General features: G+C 38.2%; 1 protein-coding gene across 1 annotated transcript in view; it reads left to right on the top strand.

Moving 5' to 3' along the window:
- Positions 1 to 19,654, top strand: part of Atg17 (autophagy-related 17) — a 71,391-nt gene extending 51,737 nt beyond the window's left edge. The window contains exons 3-7 of the mRNA XM_067791711.1: positions 1,376 to 3,247; positions 6,610 to 8,243; positions 9,371 to 9,644; positions 15,330 to 15,435; positions 15,509 to 19,654. Of these exons, the coding sequence (XP_067647812.1) occupies positions 1,670 to 3,247; positions 6,610 to 8,243; positions 9,371 to 9,644; positions 15,330 to 15,435; positions 15,509 to 16,248 (4,332 nt within the window). The 5' untranslated portion in view covers positions 1,376 to 1,669 and the 3' untranslated portion in view covers positions 16,249 to 19,654. The remainder of the gene's footprint in view (positions 1 to 1,375; positions 3,248 to 6,609; positions 8,244 to 9,370; positions 9,645 to 15,329; positions 15,436 to 15,508) is intronic.
- The last annotated feature ends 741 nt before the right edge of the window (positions 19,655 to 20,395 follow it).

Genomic DNA, 20,395 nt, shown 5'->3' with positions numbered 1-20,395 from the left:
AGCAAATTAGGAGTCAGAGGGAGTGAAAGTGGGAGTAGAAGTTAGTGTGAGAGTGGAGGTGGTTGTGAAACAGAAATTAAAATTCGCTATATCTCCGTAATTATTTGAAAAGGGTATCCAAAATATGGTACATACATTCCATATATGAGGTCATATATGTAGGGGAGAGGTAGAAGGAGTGGAAATTGGAATTTTGCTATATTCAGATAATTATCTACAAATTTGATATTGTAACGAGTTTTGGGGAATTCCGCTTATTCCGAACCTTCTGCTAACGTTCGAATCGCTAAACTGTTGGATAAAGAACTCCAATATTCAATGGTCTTTATTAGACTACTTTGAGAGAACTTCACAATAACACTTATACTTCACAACCAATATCGTGCTTAAATCAAAACTGATTAGTCAGGCCTCAGCTTGCGCTGCTTTTATTCTCTCGGTTTCCTCGTTCACCCATTTCTCCTAAGGTCTAGTAATTTCGTAAACTTCATGCTTGGTTACCAGCCATAGACATGTATATTTGTAGTTTGTAGCCATATGCGTGTGTATATTTGAGTACCACTTCGGCTGATACATATGTTTGTGAATATTTCTCCGTTGCCTTGTATGTATGTATGTGCGTAAATGATGATTGATTTGTTTACGTACATACGAGTGGCTGCTTAGTATCATGCTAATATACGTCACAATTTGTAAATTCCATATATGAGGTAACTTAGGTGGGAGAGGTAAAGGGAGTGCAAGTGGGAGTAGGAGTGAAAAAGGGAGAGGGAGTGGACGTGCGACTGTGAGTGGGAATGGGATTGAGGGTGTGAGTTAGAGTGGTAGGTGGAATGAGAGTGGGAAAAGTTTGAATTTGTTTAGCACCGAAATTATTTGAATGGGGTCTGCAATATTTGGTCTAAATGTAGTTCCAGATAAGAGGTTATTCAGGTGGGAGAGGTAGATAAAGTGTTAGTGGGAGTGGAAGGGGGAAATAGAATGAGAAGGGAGTGTATTTAAAGAGAAGAAGGAGAGTTGCAAGAAAAAGTAGTAGCGTACCAGTCTATTCAATGATGAGGAGAGTGATAGGGGAATGTAAAGAGTTTGCCGCGTACGCTCATTTTCGAGATAGATTCTCTCTTTTCCGGAAGTACATTTCCATTTTCACTTATAGTTGAAAATGGCTTTTTTTTACAACTGCCGATATATTTGATATTGAGACCAGTATCTTCAAAGTACGCCATAGTGCGAAGATGCTGGCTGTAATGTAACTTTTTTTCACTTCTTAACAAATCAACGCTTGTGCAAACTAATTAAATTACATGATTTATTTATTATAAAAAATCTTATCTCATAACAATTTATTTATATTTTCTTCTTCTTCTATTTACAGAGATCAATTTTGCTATCAACAGCTTTTAAATGATTGTATGCAATAACTCGTTTGCAACGACCATTGCCAACGCTTCCACAGCTACCACCAGCAAAGCGCACAGTAATCACTTCTAAAGCCAGTCAAGCCAGCCAGTATAACAACAAACTCGGTTTACTTACGCTCTCTTTTTTTCCTCCACACGGAGACTCCACAATTTAAAAGAAGAAGAAAATATAATAAGAAAATTATTTCAAGCACTGCCAATAGCTAAGATCAACAACATCGGTAGCTAACAACAATAACAATTTCAAGATGTTGTACGTGTTTCATGTTGATGTGGGACGTATGATGTCTTTTGACATGACAGTTGCATTATCCTCTGTAGAGAATCTCAAGGATACAATCGAACGTTTACATGGCATACCAGCTTCAAATATCGTACTTTTAGTTAGCGGTGGTGAAATGTTGGCACAATCTACACAAGTCTCATATTATTCAGCTGGCACCGATACAAATCCCATTTATATGTTTTTAACTGGTGAACCACGTGTACCACCACCATTACAGCCAACCGAACCCGATCGCGATTTAAGCGAACAGGTGGAACGTTGTAAACAACTGCAACCAAATTTAGATTCAGTTGATAAGCGCGCACAATTAGCGTTGAAAATGTTTGAATATGCCCGCGATGAGGAGCGTCTATGCGAACGTTTGGTGCATGAACAGCATCTGCAGCAGCAAGGTTGGTCAGCTGTCGTAGCCAATATGGAGGATTTAACTGAAGAATTTCGGCAACGTTTTCATAATTTTTGTGCAGCTTTTGATCGGCATTTGGAAAATCGTAGCAATTATTTAGAATTATTACATAATTTCAATGCAGATCTTACGATGTTGGCGCGCATACCCATTTTACCTGGGCTAATGCGTTTGGCTGAGGAAGATTTTCATGGTTTCGATGAATTTCTGGAAACGGACGATGTATTCTCACGTTCACATTCAACACAAGAATCGGTGCTAGTAGCAGCTGGTGTACCAGCTATGCAACAACAACAACATCAAACAATTGACGATGGCGCAGAGTCTGGAGTGGTGATAGCTACAGATGTTGATGGTGATGGTGAAGTTGATGGCGATGATAATGCCACATCTGATTATAAAAATTCAACATCACCAAATAAGAAACTGAAAATGGGTACAGATTCTGTAGAAAATCCAACAACAACAACGACAACTACAACGAGCCATTCTATGAATGTCATACAACAAGACAGTTCATCTAGTAGTAGCAAGTTTCCAAAACTAAATTTACTACAATGGATAACATCTAAAGAAAATCAAAATCGTCTTACGATTATGTGTGAGGAATGTATACAAGGTCTTGGCACATTCGATAAGGATGTTTATGCTCAACTTAAAGGCGAAGTGCAACACATACTCAAACAGGCCGAACAACCTGATGTTAAAGAGATCAAGGGTCTCAGTGATCGTTTGTGCAAATTGGAAGAGTTCAGATATAAGGTTAAACGTATGGTGCAAGATCAAAAGGAATTATCTACAGCTTTTCAACAAAATCAAAATCGCGCTAATAATTTACGTGATCCCTCTATATTACCAGATCTGTGCGCCTCGCATCAAACCCAGTTAGCTGTTATGGTTACGAATCATCAACAAATACGTGAACTAAGACGCATCATTGCCAAAGCCAAAGATGAGTTGGGTGTTAATTTACATATGCGTTTAAATCGTATTGTACACGTTGAGAACAGCATGAGCGAGTTCGATAATCGATTGTTGTTCTATCTGCGTTGTCTGCGTCGTGCCGAAAGGCATATACAAATTATCGAACAAATACACCAGGCACCATGCATATACGTGGCGGCCGTTACGGAGGTATGATTTTTATTTTTTTTTACCGAGAATTTTAGTAGTGTAATGATTTACACTCAGGAAAGAAGGTATCACTACAAGAAGACCTCTAGATTAAATTGAAGAAGCTTAAATTGCATTGAACTGGTCGATCAATAAAAATCTTATATACTTAGATTGAATGTGTCCAAAGTATAACGAAAATTTCTTTGACGTCAAAGAAGAAAACTCCAATTAAGTTGGTTGGTTTGGTTGGAGTGGCGAGTCCCAATTGACTTCAGTTAGCGCTCATGCGCCGTTTTGATACCAAAAACTCGTGAGTTAACCACTGAAAGGGTGTTGTAAGAAGACTAATAAACATTTTCCAAGCGCCTCAGGGAAACCCGTCCCCCTATATCCATCCCGTGGAGTTTATAAGTTTGAGAAGCTCTCCCAGCCTAACATCCTTGAGTTCTGGAAGGCTTTCGAAAAAGGGCTTTCCAAGAAACTTCATTCTGCTTCGGCAGTGTGCTGGGCATTCGCACAGCTGATGCTCAACCGTTTCCTCCACCTCAGGACGCTTGCAGCTGGGATAGGAGGTATTGTGTTCCAGTCCCATCCGTGCCGCATGTACCCCAATTGTCCAATGCTCCGTGAGCACCGCAACTACTCCGGATATATCCCTTCTGTTTATCTTAAGGGCAGCTATAGCTCGTTTTTCGTTATATAATGGCCACATGCTCTTGGAAACTCTACAGGTCCGCAACCGATTCCACCTATTGTTGGCCTCACTCAATCAGTGCTGATCCGACCCTTGATGAGGCCCAGGGGTGCAAGGACCTTCTTCGCTCTTGAAACATCAAGAGCCGCTCCACGCCGTGCCAGCTCATCCGCCATCTCGTTACCCTGTATGTTTCGATTCCCCGGCACCCATATCAGGGTAACGATCTGCCGGCTCGCCAGATTCATGGCGCTCACCCTACGCAGCCCAATCAGGTTTGATGATATCGTCTCTGACCCGAGGGCCCCAAGAGCCGCCTGGCTATCGCAGAAAATGGCTACCCTGTTACCGTTATCGTTGATATCCATTAACGCTTTACACGCCTCTTGGATTGAGAAAATCTCAGCTTGAAACACGCTTTCCGAGTCGGGAAACCGCATACATAAGGACGTGGGCGGCCAGTCGCAAATACTCCCGCTCCCACTCCGCAAGCCATTTTCGATTCGTCGGTGAAAATCGTCGAATCTCTGAGTGATCCCACCATCTTTGCAATCTTTCCTTGTGGGCAAGAGAATTGCTTGTTTGACTCTGTGTTCTGTGTTAAGCCTCCAGTTCAGCTTTGGTGTTAAAAAGACTCCTAGGTATTTGGCCCTATCAGAAAGACTCAACTCCTGGTCATCAAGAGTGGGAAGGTTAAAGCTTGAGGTTTTCATCCTAGTGGTGTAGAGCACTAGTTCTGCCTTTGAGGGATTAACGCTTAGTCCGGCGGTCTTCGCCCAACTACTCAGCTTCCTCAGGGACTCCAATTAAGTACTAGGACTTATGTGAACACAGTACCTGCTGAACTGTTCCCTAATGCATCCAGCACTTTATACACCTACTGTCACTGACGAAGCCTAATTTAAAAGCATGTAACGCCAGAGCGCAATACGCCTAAAGAGCAACTTTGTTGGCCCTACGCAAAGGTGGGCACTGTAGAACGTGAAAATGGTTACAGCAGAGGAACTGAAATATATACGATTAATTCAAGGAAAACTTAAGTTTTATTTCGATTGTCCTCGATTTGGCTAAATAAATATCAGAGGCGGATAAATACTGCGCTACTTCATTTCATATGGGGTCCATTTCTTATGTTTTGGTATCGTAGGGATCCTTTGCTCTGAATGCCACCTCAATATCAGCGTTAGGTCTCTTGTTGTTGTTGTTGTAGCGATAAGGTTGCTCCCTTTAGTTTGTGATCTACTTCATCTCTATTTGGCATCTTACCCCTATTGCCCACCTCTTTTTATTCTACAGATTTCCAGGCACATGGTTTTTTGACCGCCCTCTTTCGTTTCTTGAAAGCATGCTTGTCACCTTTATTCGATGCCGACTGTGATTCCCCTCCCGAAGCTTTTTCCCATGTTCTCCTCATCCACCATGTAGCTGCGGCAAGAAGTGTTTTCCAGTGTGCCGAGACGCAATGCATCGATTTCCCTTAGGCGATTTCCCGTAAAAACACGAATTATCAAGGATAAAAGAGCCTTAGTGAACGCGATGGCTCAAGGCATATTTCTTCAAAAGTGTATTACAGATGACTAGCGAGATTTCGCAGCATGCCTGTCCATTTCGCAAATGCCTAATTGGGTCAGCAGAGCGGGTAGAAAGGTAATCACTCAAGTGCGCTATACGGGTGCTGATGTATAGTCGCCTCAGTGGTTTATTCGTTACCTGTGATCATGACCTTATCAGAAGCAGAGCCAGACCAAGAGCTTACGTTAAGGCGTGGCACTGTTGGTACGGGGCGCCAGCGATTGCGATTCTAGCTGTTTCGACTAGGTTTCACTTCGACCCACCGAGACGGCAAATGTTAAAAGATTAAAACCAAGTTCTATCACAAAACAAGATTAGAGATTTCTATGTGAGAAGTCAAATGTGGCCTGTGCCTTAATTCACTTATATTGTGTATACTTATTTTGATCGAGTAATCAAAAGTTTTACCACTCACATCTCTCTCTTTTCCTCCCTCAGTTTTCCCCTTTTCTTTTTGCAATCTTTTCGTATAAACTCCTTAACGATTTTCAGGCTTTCTTCTTTCGGTACGGCGAGTCGCCTGCCATACCATTAATGCAACCTTGAGGTCTTTCGTACAGTGTCGTTAATTTGCAATGAGTATGGTTCTCCCAACGGACGGTCAGTCTTGAAAACAAAGCATTCCTTGCATTTAGTAAGAATTTTAGGTAAGATCCTGTTTCGACGAACTAAAATTTCACTCAAAGAATGTGGGAGAAAATTTCTCCAGAAGATTAATGGGCCTTTCCGTTGATCCAGCAGCGAGTGTCGAAGGAAATTTAATGAATAAGACCTTTAAGCAGTTATAAACATAAGGCAGCGAATTAAAACCTCACTGGCTTGGCCACGTTATGTAATTGAGCTGAGACGTTACGACCCACAAATAATTGCAGAGCAGAAGGGGAGGTAAAGATTTGCCCAATCACATTCCCGTGAGTTTCTTCGCTTCCTTAGATCCACTTTGCAGTACGACGTCTTTGACACCTAGAATGGTTAAAAAAAAAACCATTTATAAATTTATATGAACTGAGACCTCATTGCGAGGTTTCATAGCTAGATTTAGGACATCCTGAGTTTGAATCGCTTTATACACCAAACAATGAACTTCGAATAATTGTTTCTATTACTTTTCCAGGTGGTGCGTCGTAAAATATTTTCCGGCGAATTTCGTTTGTGGGCGACAAAGCTAGCAGAAGACTTCGAAACCATTCATTGCGAAGAGATTAAGCGACGACAACAATTCAACGCTAATTTCGATGGACATTTCCTTAATATCTTATTTCCTGGTATGAACGATATGCCACCCGCCTTTGCGAATGAAACGCCATTACTTTTCGATGCACGTTTACCCAACATTACCAAATCGGATATTGATATGCTATCATCCCACCTACCCGATTTAGCACCCGAAATCCAGTTACCCGACATGGGACCTGTGATAAACTTTTTCGTTTCACGTTCGGGTCCACACCAGAAGGATCGTATGGAGGAGTTACTGCGACAACAAGTTGCTGATGTGTTAGCCGGTAGTTCAGGCTCTGTAGAAGACGCAACAATAAGTGTAATGAGTACTGGCGGCGAAAAGCCATTACTGCAACATCCAAGACTTGGAGAGGTACAAAGAGCGGGTATTTATTGTGAGGGATCGGAAACGGATACAGAGCATGATTTCGAAAAACTACCAATTACCACAGATGAAGCAGTACAATCCACACCAACACCAATGATGATATCCACAGCTACTTCAACAATGGCCGTAGAAACTATGGCGCGCAGTGCTGCCACATCAAAGTTATTAATGCAAAACGCTGAAACAATTACAGAGGAAACCGAATCGTCTGCACGTGCTGAGGTAGAACGTTTACGTAACATATTAAATGCTATGTTTAAACTTTCCACTGAATGTATACGTCTATCGCGCGCTGATTTGGACCAATGCCGTGCGGGAGTTGAAGCATATCGTGATGATCTACAATCCGAGCTGCAGCTACTACACGATCAATGGGATGTAATACGTATGCAAGGTGAACAACGTGACGAACATTTGTTACAAGCTAAGAGTCTGCTCGATACTACGGTGCAACAGCATGACAGCGAGCTTGCCGTTTTGCGTAAGCAACTTTGCGATACAGATGAGTTACATGCACAACTACAAGAGCTAAGAGATCAACTCGATATAGCACAAGTGGAACAACAGCGTGCTGTGGCGGCAGCACGTGAAGAACTCTTACAGGAACACAAATCCGAAATAGAATCATTACGTTGCCGTTACAAGCTGATGACCTCCATGGAGCTTTCGCCGTCCGAAACGAGTTTAGAAAAGTTGGAGCGTCCACCTTCGAATATTGATCAGAATATGATTGATCGTAGTGAACATGAAACGATTATAAATGAATTGCGTGCCGCATTCGAAATTGAAAAAGAGAAAGCAATTGCTGCAGCTTTAGACTTGGAACGTACCGTTTGGCAAACGAAATTTAGTTTAAACTCGGAATCTGTGATGGGTAATGTTAACATATTGAAAGAGATGCTCGAAGAGAAAGATCGACAATTGGATTTGGTGCGTAAGCAAAATCTTTTGCTCACAAAAGAAATCTATCAGCTAAAAACGCGCATCGATGCGCTCACCAACGAAGAAGGCAACAGTTGGCTAAAAGAAAAAATCGAATATTTGCATCGTGATAAGAATCGTTTAGAGGAAGAGCTGACCGTTGAAAAAGAACGAGCGAAACGTTTGGAAATGGAGACGTCTTATGCTGCCCTAAGAGCGTAAGTTGAAAACGTTTCCCTTTTTACGTTTTTTATACGACCGAACTGCGACTTTTTATACTCAGCTGAGCAGAACTCACAAAGTATATTAACTTTGTTCGCATAACGGTACCCCGTAACGGCATAAACTAATCGAGATAAATATAGACTTCTATATATCGAAATGACCTGGGCGAAAAAAGAAATTCATTTAGCCATGTCCGTACGTCCGCCTGTCCGTAAACACGATAACTTGAGTAAATTTTGAGGTATCTTAATGAAATTTGGTATGTAGGTTCCTGGGCACCCATCTCAGATCGCTATTTGAAATGAACGAGATCGGACTATAACCACGCCCACTTTTTCGATATCGAAAATTTCGAAAAACCGAAAAAATGCGATAATTCATTACCAAATAGGGATAAAGCGATGAAACTTGGTAGGTCGGTTGACCTTATGACGCAGAATAGAAAATTAGTAAAATTTTGGACAATGGGCGTGACACCGCCCACTTTTAAAAGAATCCTTGTGAAATTTGGTAAGGGCATAGCTTCTATGGCGATAACTCTTTTCTGTGAAAATGGGCGAAATCGGTTGAAGCCACGCCCAGTTTTATACACAGTCGACCGTCTGTCCTTCCGCTCGGCCGTTAACACGATAACTTGAGCGATCAAAAATCGATATGTCTTTACTAAACTTAGTTCACGTACTTATCTGAACTCACTTTATGTTGGTATTAAAAATGTGCGAAATTTGACTACGCCCACTTTTTCGATATCGAAAAATGAAATGCCATAACCAGATGTTGTTATCCAAACAGCTGATTGCTTCTTCTTGATTATTTTCCAGCGCCTTGTACTTTAATATGTCAGCTAATTGAAATCAATGAAAATTTTCTTTTGAATTAACATTCTTCTGCACGTCGAATTGGTTGAATTCGCTTTGCCACCACCTGTTATGAATTCCCCTTGGTTTTATCCCATCAAGCTGTTTGCTTCTGATTTCACGGCGAATTGGGTTGAATTCGATTTGCCATCACCTGGTATGGATTCGTCTTGCATTTATGTTAATACAATAGCTTTAAACGTCGTTCATCGGTCTATCTCTATTTATACATAATATATTTTAATAAAATCTTTATTTTACAGCTCAAATTCTAGTCATAAGTATATGCTGTTGGATTCTTGCAATAAGGGTGATGTAGTCTTTGTCGTATGGAGTGTGCGTCATAATCAATACATGGTCGTACAGGATTCTCCAGTTTTATATTTTGTTCATGGAGATAGCTTAACAGCAATGAATTTACGTATGCCGCCCACACCAGCACCGAGTGAAAGTACAATATTAGATAATATGCTCCTACCGGTGCCTTACTATGCTATTGGACGTGTTATTGATAGAGAGTACTGCCAAGCTAAGAAGGTAAGTAAACAAATCCCAGAGATAAATTATAAGTACAAGTTTAGGCTTCGAGGCTTACACATATTTTTGATGTATAAACATCTTTGCTCACGGTAAGTGGAAACCAGCATGTGAGCATAAACATAGTGTAAGCGTAGTTTTTAGAAGTGATATAAAGAATGTAAGGGTAGTGTGTGGTGTAGGCGTAGTCTGTAGTGTGTATTATTGGTTTACTATCGAAAAGTTATCGATTTGCTATCGAAGTGTTACCAATTTGTTATGGGCGTGTTATAGGTTATTGAAAATTTTAGGAAGGTCGACATATTTTCAAGTAAAAATAGTATTAAGACAGAATTGGATATACATATGTATCTTATTGAAAAAAAAGGAATACGTTAAAGCAGGTGCGGCTACGCCCCTTTCGAGAATTCTTCAGGTATATATCCAATGCTTGGTATAGTGACCCTAGGTGTAGAAGGCAAACAAAGAAAAACTAGATAAAAAATTTAAGATGCGAAGTAGAGGGATAGAGGGAGGAGAATGAAGATGAGGTTGAAAAATAAGAGAGAAATGGAAAGGGAGGAATGAGAGATTGGGACAGGGAGGAGAACGATTAGAGAAAGTGATAGAGGGGAAAGAGAGAGGCGAAGGGAATACTTAGAGAAAGACTAAGAGAGAGAGAAAAGTAAAGAGGAAAAAATGAAAGTGAGGTAAGACGGAGATCAAGACAAAAAGAAAGTGGGAGGAGAAGGGAATGAAAGTGAGAAAGGTGTGAAAAGGAAGCGGAAAGAGGGAACTTAAGAATGGGAGAACACAAGAAGGAGAATCGGAAAGAGTAGGTTGCGAAAAACGAAAGGTTAAAATAAATGGTATTGGAAAAAAAAATCAGTGCATAGGAATCGAAAAGGATGGGAGTAAAGTAAAAGGGAAGGGAGTGGGAAAATGAGAGCGAATGTAGGAAAAGGAGAAAGGTAAATTCAGAAGTAGAAAAAGAGGACGTGAAAGAAGACGAAAATTAAAAGGGAAAGGTTTGGAATTAATATGTAATCAAAGACATGGAAAACGAGGGAGGTGATGGCAAGGGAGACCGAAAGAGTACGGAGGAGAACAAGGAATCGAAAAAGGGAGAAAACGAAAAAAACAGCGGTAGTAAGAGCGAGAGTTAAAGCTACAAAGAGAAGAAAGTGGTAGGTGAAGAGAAATCGGCAGAGGGAAATATTAAGATACATCTTAAATTACTTTGGAATTATTTTATAATATTATACCGCAGCGAAACGAGGTGTACTAGTCAATAATAATAATCAGGAACCCAAACTGTTATTCCTTTTATATCAAAGGTCCTGTAGAAAATATTATTTCTGCGCTTTTTATTTCTTAGTTCGAAAGAAATTATTAAATCCGAATTTGTATACTCAGCCCGATTCTAAATAAAAAATCCTTGTGAATATTTTTCACTTCTCCATTTCCTCTTATTCTGAACAACGTTAGAAATGGGAAAACCGGTTAAAGGAGAAAAGTAGGTATTTTGAATGTAATTGAAAGGGAGTTTTCTCAGCCATTTTTAAGGAATATTAGCAGTTTATACATCACTACACTTATGTACATGTACACATTAAAGCAAGCAATTACACTTATGTGCATGTAAACATCAAAGATGACAGCGAAGAGAAAAAACACAAGCAGGTCCTTGGTGAACTCCACAAACAGGCGTCGAACCTTTATGTCAGGAATTGCCCGGTGAATCCAGTACTCAAAGAAAAGTACCCAAAACTTGTGGAAGAGGAACGCATACTCCCCAGGGAAACACGTGTCACTCTTGCTCAACTTCGTTCTGGATACTGTAACAGGTTAAACTCTTACCTATCCAGAATCAACATCGACATACAAAATGTATGCCCCGCTTGCAATGTGTCCCCACATGACACCAACCATCTCTTTAATTGTAATGTGGAACCAACGCCTCTAACACCCCTTTCATTATGGTCCACCCCTGTTGAAACAGCAAGTTTCCTTGGACTCCCGTTAGAGGATATTGATGACAATTTGTGATCGGTCGTGGCTGTTAGGTGGGGCGAAACACTGCTACAACAACAACAAGAGAATATGTATTTCACATACATATATGTAGCCGGCAGCTAAGGGCAGAAGTAGTTACACAAACACACGCATATAGCTAGAAGAAAAACATAAACTACAGATATAAATATACATAGCTAAATAACCAAACGTGAGGTACAACTGTTCTAGAAGGCATGTTCGTGAAACGTCTGAACCTTTGCAGAAATGGGCGAACGAGGTAACCGAGAGTATAAAAGCAGCACAAGTTGCGAAATCAGTAATCAGTTTGATTTAAACACACTATTAGTGAAGTATAATTGTTATTGTGTAGTACTCTCAAAGTAGTCTAATAAAGCCCATTTTGCATTATCGAATATTGGAGTTATTTATTCTACAGTTCAGCGAACGTTAGCATAAGGTGCATAATTACCAGGAACTCCCCAAAATTCGTTACAATAAAAAATAAAAATAAATGTAAGGCGCGGTAACCTCCGAAGAGATCTAAGGCCGAGCTTCTCTTCCAATTTGCGTCGTGCTCCTCTTGATTTTTCCCTACAAATTGGCCGGACGGGACCTACATGTTTTATGCCGACTCCGAACGGCATCTGCAAGGCAGATGAGTTTTCACTGAGAGCTTTTCATGGCAGAAATACAATCGGAGCGCTTGCCAGACACTGCCGAGGGGCGACCCCGCTTAGAAAAATTTTCTTCTAATTGAAAAATCTTATTTCTAAAATTTTGATGTTGCTTTGCCCGGGAGTTGAACCCAGGGCATACGGTGTGATAGGCGGAGCACGCTACCACCACACCACGGCGACCGCCGCTTTTATTTAATTGTCTGATCAACGCCATAAATTGATAAGGAGTGATGACTAGTACCTAGGACCTACCTAATTATTTTCTAGCTTTTCGTATTATTATTACTTCATGTAAGTATTGTTTTCAATAAAACCGTTTAACTTAAAAAATTTTTTTTAATTATTTTATTTTCAAGTTTTTAGTCTTTATTTAATTGCCTATTATTTCTCATTCTATTTAGTTCATTTAGTGACTCATTATTACAAGCACTCTTTCCTGACAATTTGTTACAACCTAAGTCCTCAATACATAATCCTTCCAAAGACTTTACTCGACTCTGCGCCACGTATGTTTGTCCCTCCTCCAACTCCAAAATATTTTGATGTCACTTCTACCGGACTGTATGCAATATTTGTTCCAAATATGAGCCAAATCGGGCATCATAGGTCGCTTTCTATTCATGTATCTATGTATTATGTGTTCCAAATATGGGTAAAATCGGACCACAAATATGGTTTTTGTGAATATCTCGATCCTTCCGCCACCTAGCGGCGATTTTTTTTTGATAGGTCGCTTTCAATTCTTGTATGTCGGGCCACAAATACGATTTTTGTGAATATCTCGATCCATGCGCCACCTAGCGGCGATTTTCTTTCACAGGTCGATTTCTATTCTTGTATGTATTAAGTGTTCCAAATATGAGCCAAATCGGTCCACAAATACGATTTTTGCGAATATCTCGATCCATGCGCCACCTAACGGCGATTTTTTCATAGGTCGCTTTCTATTCTTGTATGTATTATGTGTTCCAAATATAAGCCAAATCGGGCCACAAATACGATTTTTGTGAATATCTCGATCCATGCACCACCTAGCGGCGATTTTTTTTCACAGGTCGATTTCTATTCTTGTATGTTTTAAGTGTTCCAAATATGAGCCAAATCGGTCCACAAATACGATTTTTGCGAATATCTCGATTCATGCTCCACCTAGCGGCGATTTTTTTCGTATTATTGCATTGTCATCGGGTTCTGAACTATATTCCAAGTTTCAAGCTTGTAGCTTATCGGGAAGTTACTTAAATTTCAATTACAAGATTCGTTCACAACGGCCGTGCAGCCGTGCATGCGGCCATGCGGCCTGTCAACTCAAGCTAAATAAAACCGTTTAAAAATCTTGAAGTGTCTCGTTTTCAAAGCCAGTTATTTAGGAGAATCGATTGGTTAAACTCGTTTCATTTGAATGAGCCGTTCCTTAGTTTTGCGGCCGGACTTTATTTGTGTCCTTAAAAAATAAAAGTCTGGATTTATTTTTTATTTAGAAGTACGGATTTTACTTTTACTTTTGGATTTTTTTGAAAAAAGTCCGAAGAATAAAAAAGATGCCTGATTTGTCAGGTCCCCGTGATCCCATTAACTTTCACCTAGGAAAATTTCTTGACCTGGACTTTTTCAACTCAAAAAACAAAAAAAAAAACTAAATAAAATAAAAAAAAAGTTTAAGCACTTCCTTTATAATGGACAAAAATCAGCGAATAATTTCTCCTTATATAAACACATATTCTTGCTAAACTTTCGTTTTTAAATTTTGACATAGAAATTGCAAATGTACTTATGAGAAGTAAAAATATAAAAGTGGAGCGCACATTACTTGGATTGGAAAGTTGGTAGGAGAGGGTATGTGACCCGGTCTATGAAAACGTGGCTTATGACTCAAACAAAAATTTTCCACTTTTTTTCTGGTTTCGATAGTTTTTGAGACGCTCTTTCACGTGGTGAAAACTAGAAAGTCCTAACTTGCTTAAAAGTGTACTAAAAATGTGGAGAAAGAAGAGCACAAATGAAAGACGATGAAGCCTTTGGTTCCTTCGATGCCACTTTGGTGGCTGGTGAAGCATCCTCAGATTTTTTGATAGCATTTTTTTCGATGGCAATGGAGCCAAAATATCGGTCAGAAACTGGTTTGTGCTATGGCTTTTGGACATGACTGTTCATAATGCAAAAGAAAACCTATGTACTAAGAAACTGAAGAAATGCATTGTTCGTCTTTAACAGCTGTTTCTTGCAATTTCTTTTTTGAGTCATAAGCCACCCTTTCATAGGCCGGGTCACATATATTATTAGTCAATCAATTGCGCTCCACCTTCATATTTTTACTTCTCATAAATATTTTTGCAATTTCTATGTCAAAATTTAAAAATCAAAGTATAGCAAGAATATGCCTTTATATAAGGACACATTTTTCGCTGATTTTTGTCCATTTATATAAAGGAAGTGCTTACAATTTTTTATTTTATTTTTATTTTCTCCTTTTCTTAAATTTTCTCGGCGTCTTATCCTATCTGTTAGGTTTTACGCTTGTAGCTCAATGAGAACTTACATAAAAATCAATCCCAAAATTCCCTCCGTTTCATAAGATTTTTCTAAATATCTCACCCCGTGCGCCTCCTAGCGAATCTTTTTGTATCGTGTCATCGGCTGCCATCGACCTCTGAATTAAGTGTGAATTTTCAAGTATCTAGCTCTTCGAGAAGTTACTTAAAAGCTGGTTTGAAAAATTTCAAATTCTTATCTAATTATTTCGATCCGTGCTCGACCTAGGGGATCTTTTTCCTTTGCTGCATTGTCACGCTATTCTAACCTAACGTTTGTAGCTCAATGAGAAGTTACTTAAAAATCGATTGCAATATTTGTATGAAAAGCGGACAAACATTCAACCGACCTAATATAAAGGAAATAATAAATAATAACTATACAAATAATAACTCTAATTTTATATTGTTCTTTATGAAAAAACTTAATAATATATAGCTTCAGTTTTGTTAATTTAAAATATATATTTTTTTAATAGGATGAAAACCGCTATCGTGTATCTAAAGGCACGCGATTCTATCGCATAAAACTGACACCATTGTCTAGCATGCAACATTTCATGACACGACGAGAGAAAATCGATTGTAAGTAAAACGAATATATACATAAGCATATTTATATTTTGAATTCATAAAAACATTTCATTTAATTTTGCAGCATCATTCTCTACATCTGCAACAACTTCGATTTCGCAATGCGATGCAAGTGCCACTGATATGGAGTGTTCTGCATTATTGCCTGTTGGTTCCAAAGCGCTCGTTCCCGTTCTAAGTGGCAATCCAATCTCCCCAACCAACCAACGGCACAGTAATCAATTTTCGCCAAACACCAGCACAATTGAGAGTATTATAACAAAATCAACAACAACAACAGCTACAGCAGCAAAAACTAAAGATTTTGTCGATTTTACTAGTGTGGATCATTTGAAAGAAGAAACGGCAACACAGCCAATGAGCATCTCAATATACACGGTTGATAATAATGATGATGATAATTTAACTACGTTGACAACAACAACAACAACATCTACAAATGATCGTTGTCGTTACACTAGTTTTAGTATAGAAGATACAGATGATATAGGTGATACAGAAAATTGTTTAACATTAACCAGTAGCACATCGCCAATGTCCACGACAATGACGATTAATATACCAATGCTAACAGAGCAGCAATTACTGTTACAAACTGTGATAACAGAGCAACCGACTGCTTCGGCTAATAAACAGCCCGTTATACCCATAATAACTGAAATGGCGGGTATTGAGGCTACCGATCAAATTGGTTGCTCAATAGATACAAGGAATACATCATTTGGCACAGCGTGCAGTGAAGATTCGGATGAGTATCGTTCATTGGAGCCCAAGGATGAGACGGACTTTAATGTGTCTGAATAGTGATGCATTATTTTATATTACATGCCGCCGCTTATAACGCAAATAATAAAGCGTTTGTTAAAAATATTATTAATATAAAACAAAAAGCAAAAACAAAATTCTTTTCAAATATTAAACGCAATAACAATTAAAATGAAAACGTTATATGCAATAGAGATATCTTAAAATAATAATAATAATAACAATAATATGTATGTAATAAAGGTCAGTACAGCACCAACGAGCATTACTTAATTAATTAATCATTTTTTAAGTCAAACATTTAACCTAACTAAAAAGATTACATGCTTGGAAATAGGAAAATGAGATTTTTGCTAAGTAATTTATTGTAACGAATTTTGGGGAAACTCCGCTTATTTGAAACCTTCTGATAACGTTCGAATCGCTAAACTGTTGAATAAATCACTCCAATATTCAGTATTGCCACCTGGTCTTTATTTGGATTACTTTGGTAGTATTACTTCGCAATTATACTTCACAACCAACAGCGTGCTTAAATCAAAACTGATTCGTTATTACTCAGCTTGCGCTGCTTTTATACTCTCGCTTTCCTCGTACACCCATTTCTCCTTAAGTCTAGTAATTTCGCGAACAGTTGTAGCTCATTCCTGATTAGTTACCAGGTATATCTCTAGTCCACGCCTCTCCCATAGCCATATGCGTGTGTATGTGTGAGTAACTACTTCGGCTGATGACTACATATTTGTGTGCGTGAGATGTCTCTTCGTCGCTTTCTACATAAGAGTGGCTGCTTTATTGTTGTTGTGCATTTATTTAGTAGCAGCTTAGTGATTCTAACATTCGTCACAATATTTGGATTTTTTTTTGCAGAATTCATTACATTGCGTCTAAAGACCTCTTAAAAGATGACCTTCACTCTCGAGCTGAATCTAACAATAATTTCAGTTTAATCTTTGCTAAATCTTTAACTACAAATTTTTTAAATTATTCCCTCATCAGTGTTGAGAGCTGAGCTATGACACGCAACAAAAGGGTTTTGAAAATTTTCAATAATCATAAAATTCATACACTATACAACAAAATCTTTTATTTTAAACCAAAACAACTTATTTTTTGATTGACTCACAGGTAAAATTAAAAAAAGTTTTCTCGTTTTTCGAAGTTTGCATAAAAACGAAGATATTCAGCCCTAAATATTCCATCAGAATTTTGTTCTCGTGGACTTTTCTTATTGCGGCGGAAAAATTCCTCTAGCTTTTTTCTCTTAAGTGATAGGAATTTCGAATTTTCTTAGTCAGCTGTTTTTCCAAATAACATTTTACTTAAAATTTTTGCTATATTCCCTTCAATTTAAGAAGTGAAAGAAAATTTCCCTAAAAATGGGAGCGAAATCTCCATTTCTATCACATTCACAATACCTATTTTCGTCCTTTAAGGAAACCTGGCCTTTTTCCATCATTGTAAAAGGATTTCCATTCATAATAAGCGGAATGGGAGATGGGGGAAAACTCGCCAGGAATTTTTATATGGAATTGGGATGATTGGCTTCCGAAGTTCGAACTTAAACCTTCCTGATGTGTGTTTTTTTATTTATTGCATTATAAAAAGTTAATCCATAGGCGTGGTCTGCCTTCTTTTTTATCTGAGTTGTATGAAATTTTCCCCATCAAGCCTATAACAATAACAGGTATTATAAGAAGTCAAAGTGCAGATATTCGGAATAAATTAAAATCGACAAATTATACAGGTAAACAAAAAAAGAACGGCAGATTTGGTAATGCGACACATGTATTTGATGCGCTTAATCCTAACCCGCCATCAGAATTGGCCTGACGCCCGTGTTTCGGCCCTAACCTCAAAAAAAAGAAAAATAAAAATAACGGCAATTCAGCGGTTTTTGAAGTTATGGCCGAATGCGACGCGCTAGTCCAATTCTGACAGCATATTTGAATTTAACGCATCAGCAAAATTATGTAGCTTTGTAACTTATTGCTATATTATTTTGTCAACCGTCATTCGAGGTCGTCCAAAGCAAAGTGCTTTGCGCTCATTGGCATACACAAAAAACTGTATTTTGGACGAATTTGAACGACTTCAAACTATCAAAAGTCCTATACTTAGAATGTGGTAACGAATGAGAACGTTTAAATTTCACTTAAATATATTTAGTTTTAAGAACGTATGAATTAGTTGTAATGAGAATTAATGATTTCCATATACCTACACACAAGCATACAGACATGAAACACACACACAAAACAAAAATCGAAAAAAAAAAATTTCATCGGGAAGAGCTGATGAAAATATTAACAAAATTCTATGTTCATTAGGCCGGGTTGATTTGTGGAGAGGCAAAATATCGCCCATTGCTCTGTTAAAATCATATTCTAGGGATCAAAATAAGAAACTTTACCGAAGGAACCATACCTCTAAAACGAATTCTGATGTCCCCCCTTTGGATCGTAGGGGCAAATTTTGAAAAATCCCACTTTGAAATGCCTATGTTTTTTCTTTTTGGAGTTTATTTTTCTCTTTAGAAATTTATTTAGTCAGAACATATGTGAATGAAAAAATAAATTTAACTTAGTAATAGAAAAGAAATTTAAAAAAATTATTAGAAATTAGCGTTTTTACAACCCCCTTTTAAAACCAAGGCATCACTGTGATGCATTTGCATGTCGTAAACATTGTTGTGTGGGTTTTTTATTCAACCGTTTTAAAAAATGAAGGTATCACTGTGACACAATTGCAGATCGTAAAATTGATTGTATTGTTTTTTTAAAGTCACCACAAGACACAGCAGGTAGAATTGAAATTGCCCCTACCCAAAAGTTCGACCCAAAGGGGAGACATCGGAATTCGTAGAGGTATGGTTCCTTCGGCAAAGTTTCTTATTTTGATCCATAGAATACGATTTTCACAGAGCAATGAGCGATTTTTAAATCGACCCGCCCTAATGTTCATACGTATAAAAGAAATGTAAAATCGCATACCGTTGTAGACCAGACATGCCTACATACTAAATAAATATGTGTATTTATTTTTAATAATTAAAACTTACAGCAAAACAATGCTTAAAAATTGCACTTTAAATATAGCTAAAATATTTTTTCTCAAACAAACAACAAAACAAAAAAAGTAAATATTTCATTACGAATGTGCTAAAAACAATATATGGCGGATATATGTATGTGCGTATGAATTATATATAAAAATATAAAGTAAAAATTTACTTCAAACAATTATGTATACATATTGTATATTAATTTCGTTTTACGAAGTTAATAAAGGTGGTTAAGCGGTAATTAAGCAGCGCCCGCAACTTTTTTTTGTGTTGTGTTGGATTTTATCAGCAAAATAACACAAAGAAAAAAAAATAATTTTAATTAACAAACTGCGTAATTTTAAAATAAATAAAACGATATAGAAAACTTATTAAAAAAACAAAAAATATTTGTATTCTGTTTGTATTTATATTGTTTTTAGGAAAAGTGTTGATTAATCTGCAGCTTCTGTTATAGTTCGAAACGCTGAAAGGTCAAATAAACTGAAATATTCAGCATAGCAAAATGTTCTTTATTGACAACACTACTTTGGTGGCAGTACTTCACAATCAAATTACTCCCGTACTTTACCTATAGCGTGCTAAAATCAAACTGATTGATTATTACTCAACTTGCGCTGCTTTTATATTTATGTTGTTGTTGTTATAGCAGTGCTTCGCCCAATCCAATAGGTGTGACCGATCACAAATTGTCATCAAATCCTCTAACGGGAGTCCAAGGAAACTTGCTGTTTCAACAGGGGTGGACCATAATGAGAGGGGTGTTAGAGGCATTGGTTCCACATTACAATTGAAGAGATGGTTGGTGTCATGTGGGGACACATTGCAAGCAGGGCATACATTTTGTATGCCGGGGTTAATTCTGGATAGGTAAGAGTTTAACCTGTTACAGTATCCAGATCGAAGTTGAGCTAGAGTGACTCGCATTTCCCTAGGAAATGTGCTTTCCTCTTCTGCAAGTTTAGGGTATTGTTCCTCGAGTACAGGATTCACCGGGCAGTTCCTGACATAGAGGTCCGACGCCTGGGGTGGCTTTCCATAATTCGATAGTCGACACTCGTTGCTCGATACTTTAATTCGATATCGAACGCTAACGACACCGTTTTGGTTTCCATTTGTGTA

The sequence above is a fragment of the Eurosta solidaginis genome, chromosome 1 (genome assembly GCF_040869045.1).
Source record: "Eurosta solidaginis isolate ZX-2024a chromosome 1, ASM4086904v1, whole genome shotgun sequence".
Classification (NCBI taxonomy): Eukaryota; Metazoa; Arthropoda; class Insecta; order Diptera; family Tephritidae; genus Eurosta; species Eurosta solidaginis.
Note: the sequence above shows the minus strand (reverse complement) of the source record. Positions and strands in the feature narration are given on the sequence as shown.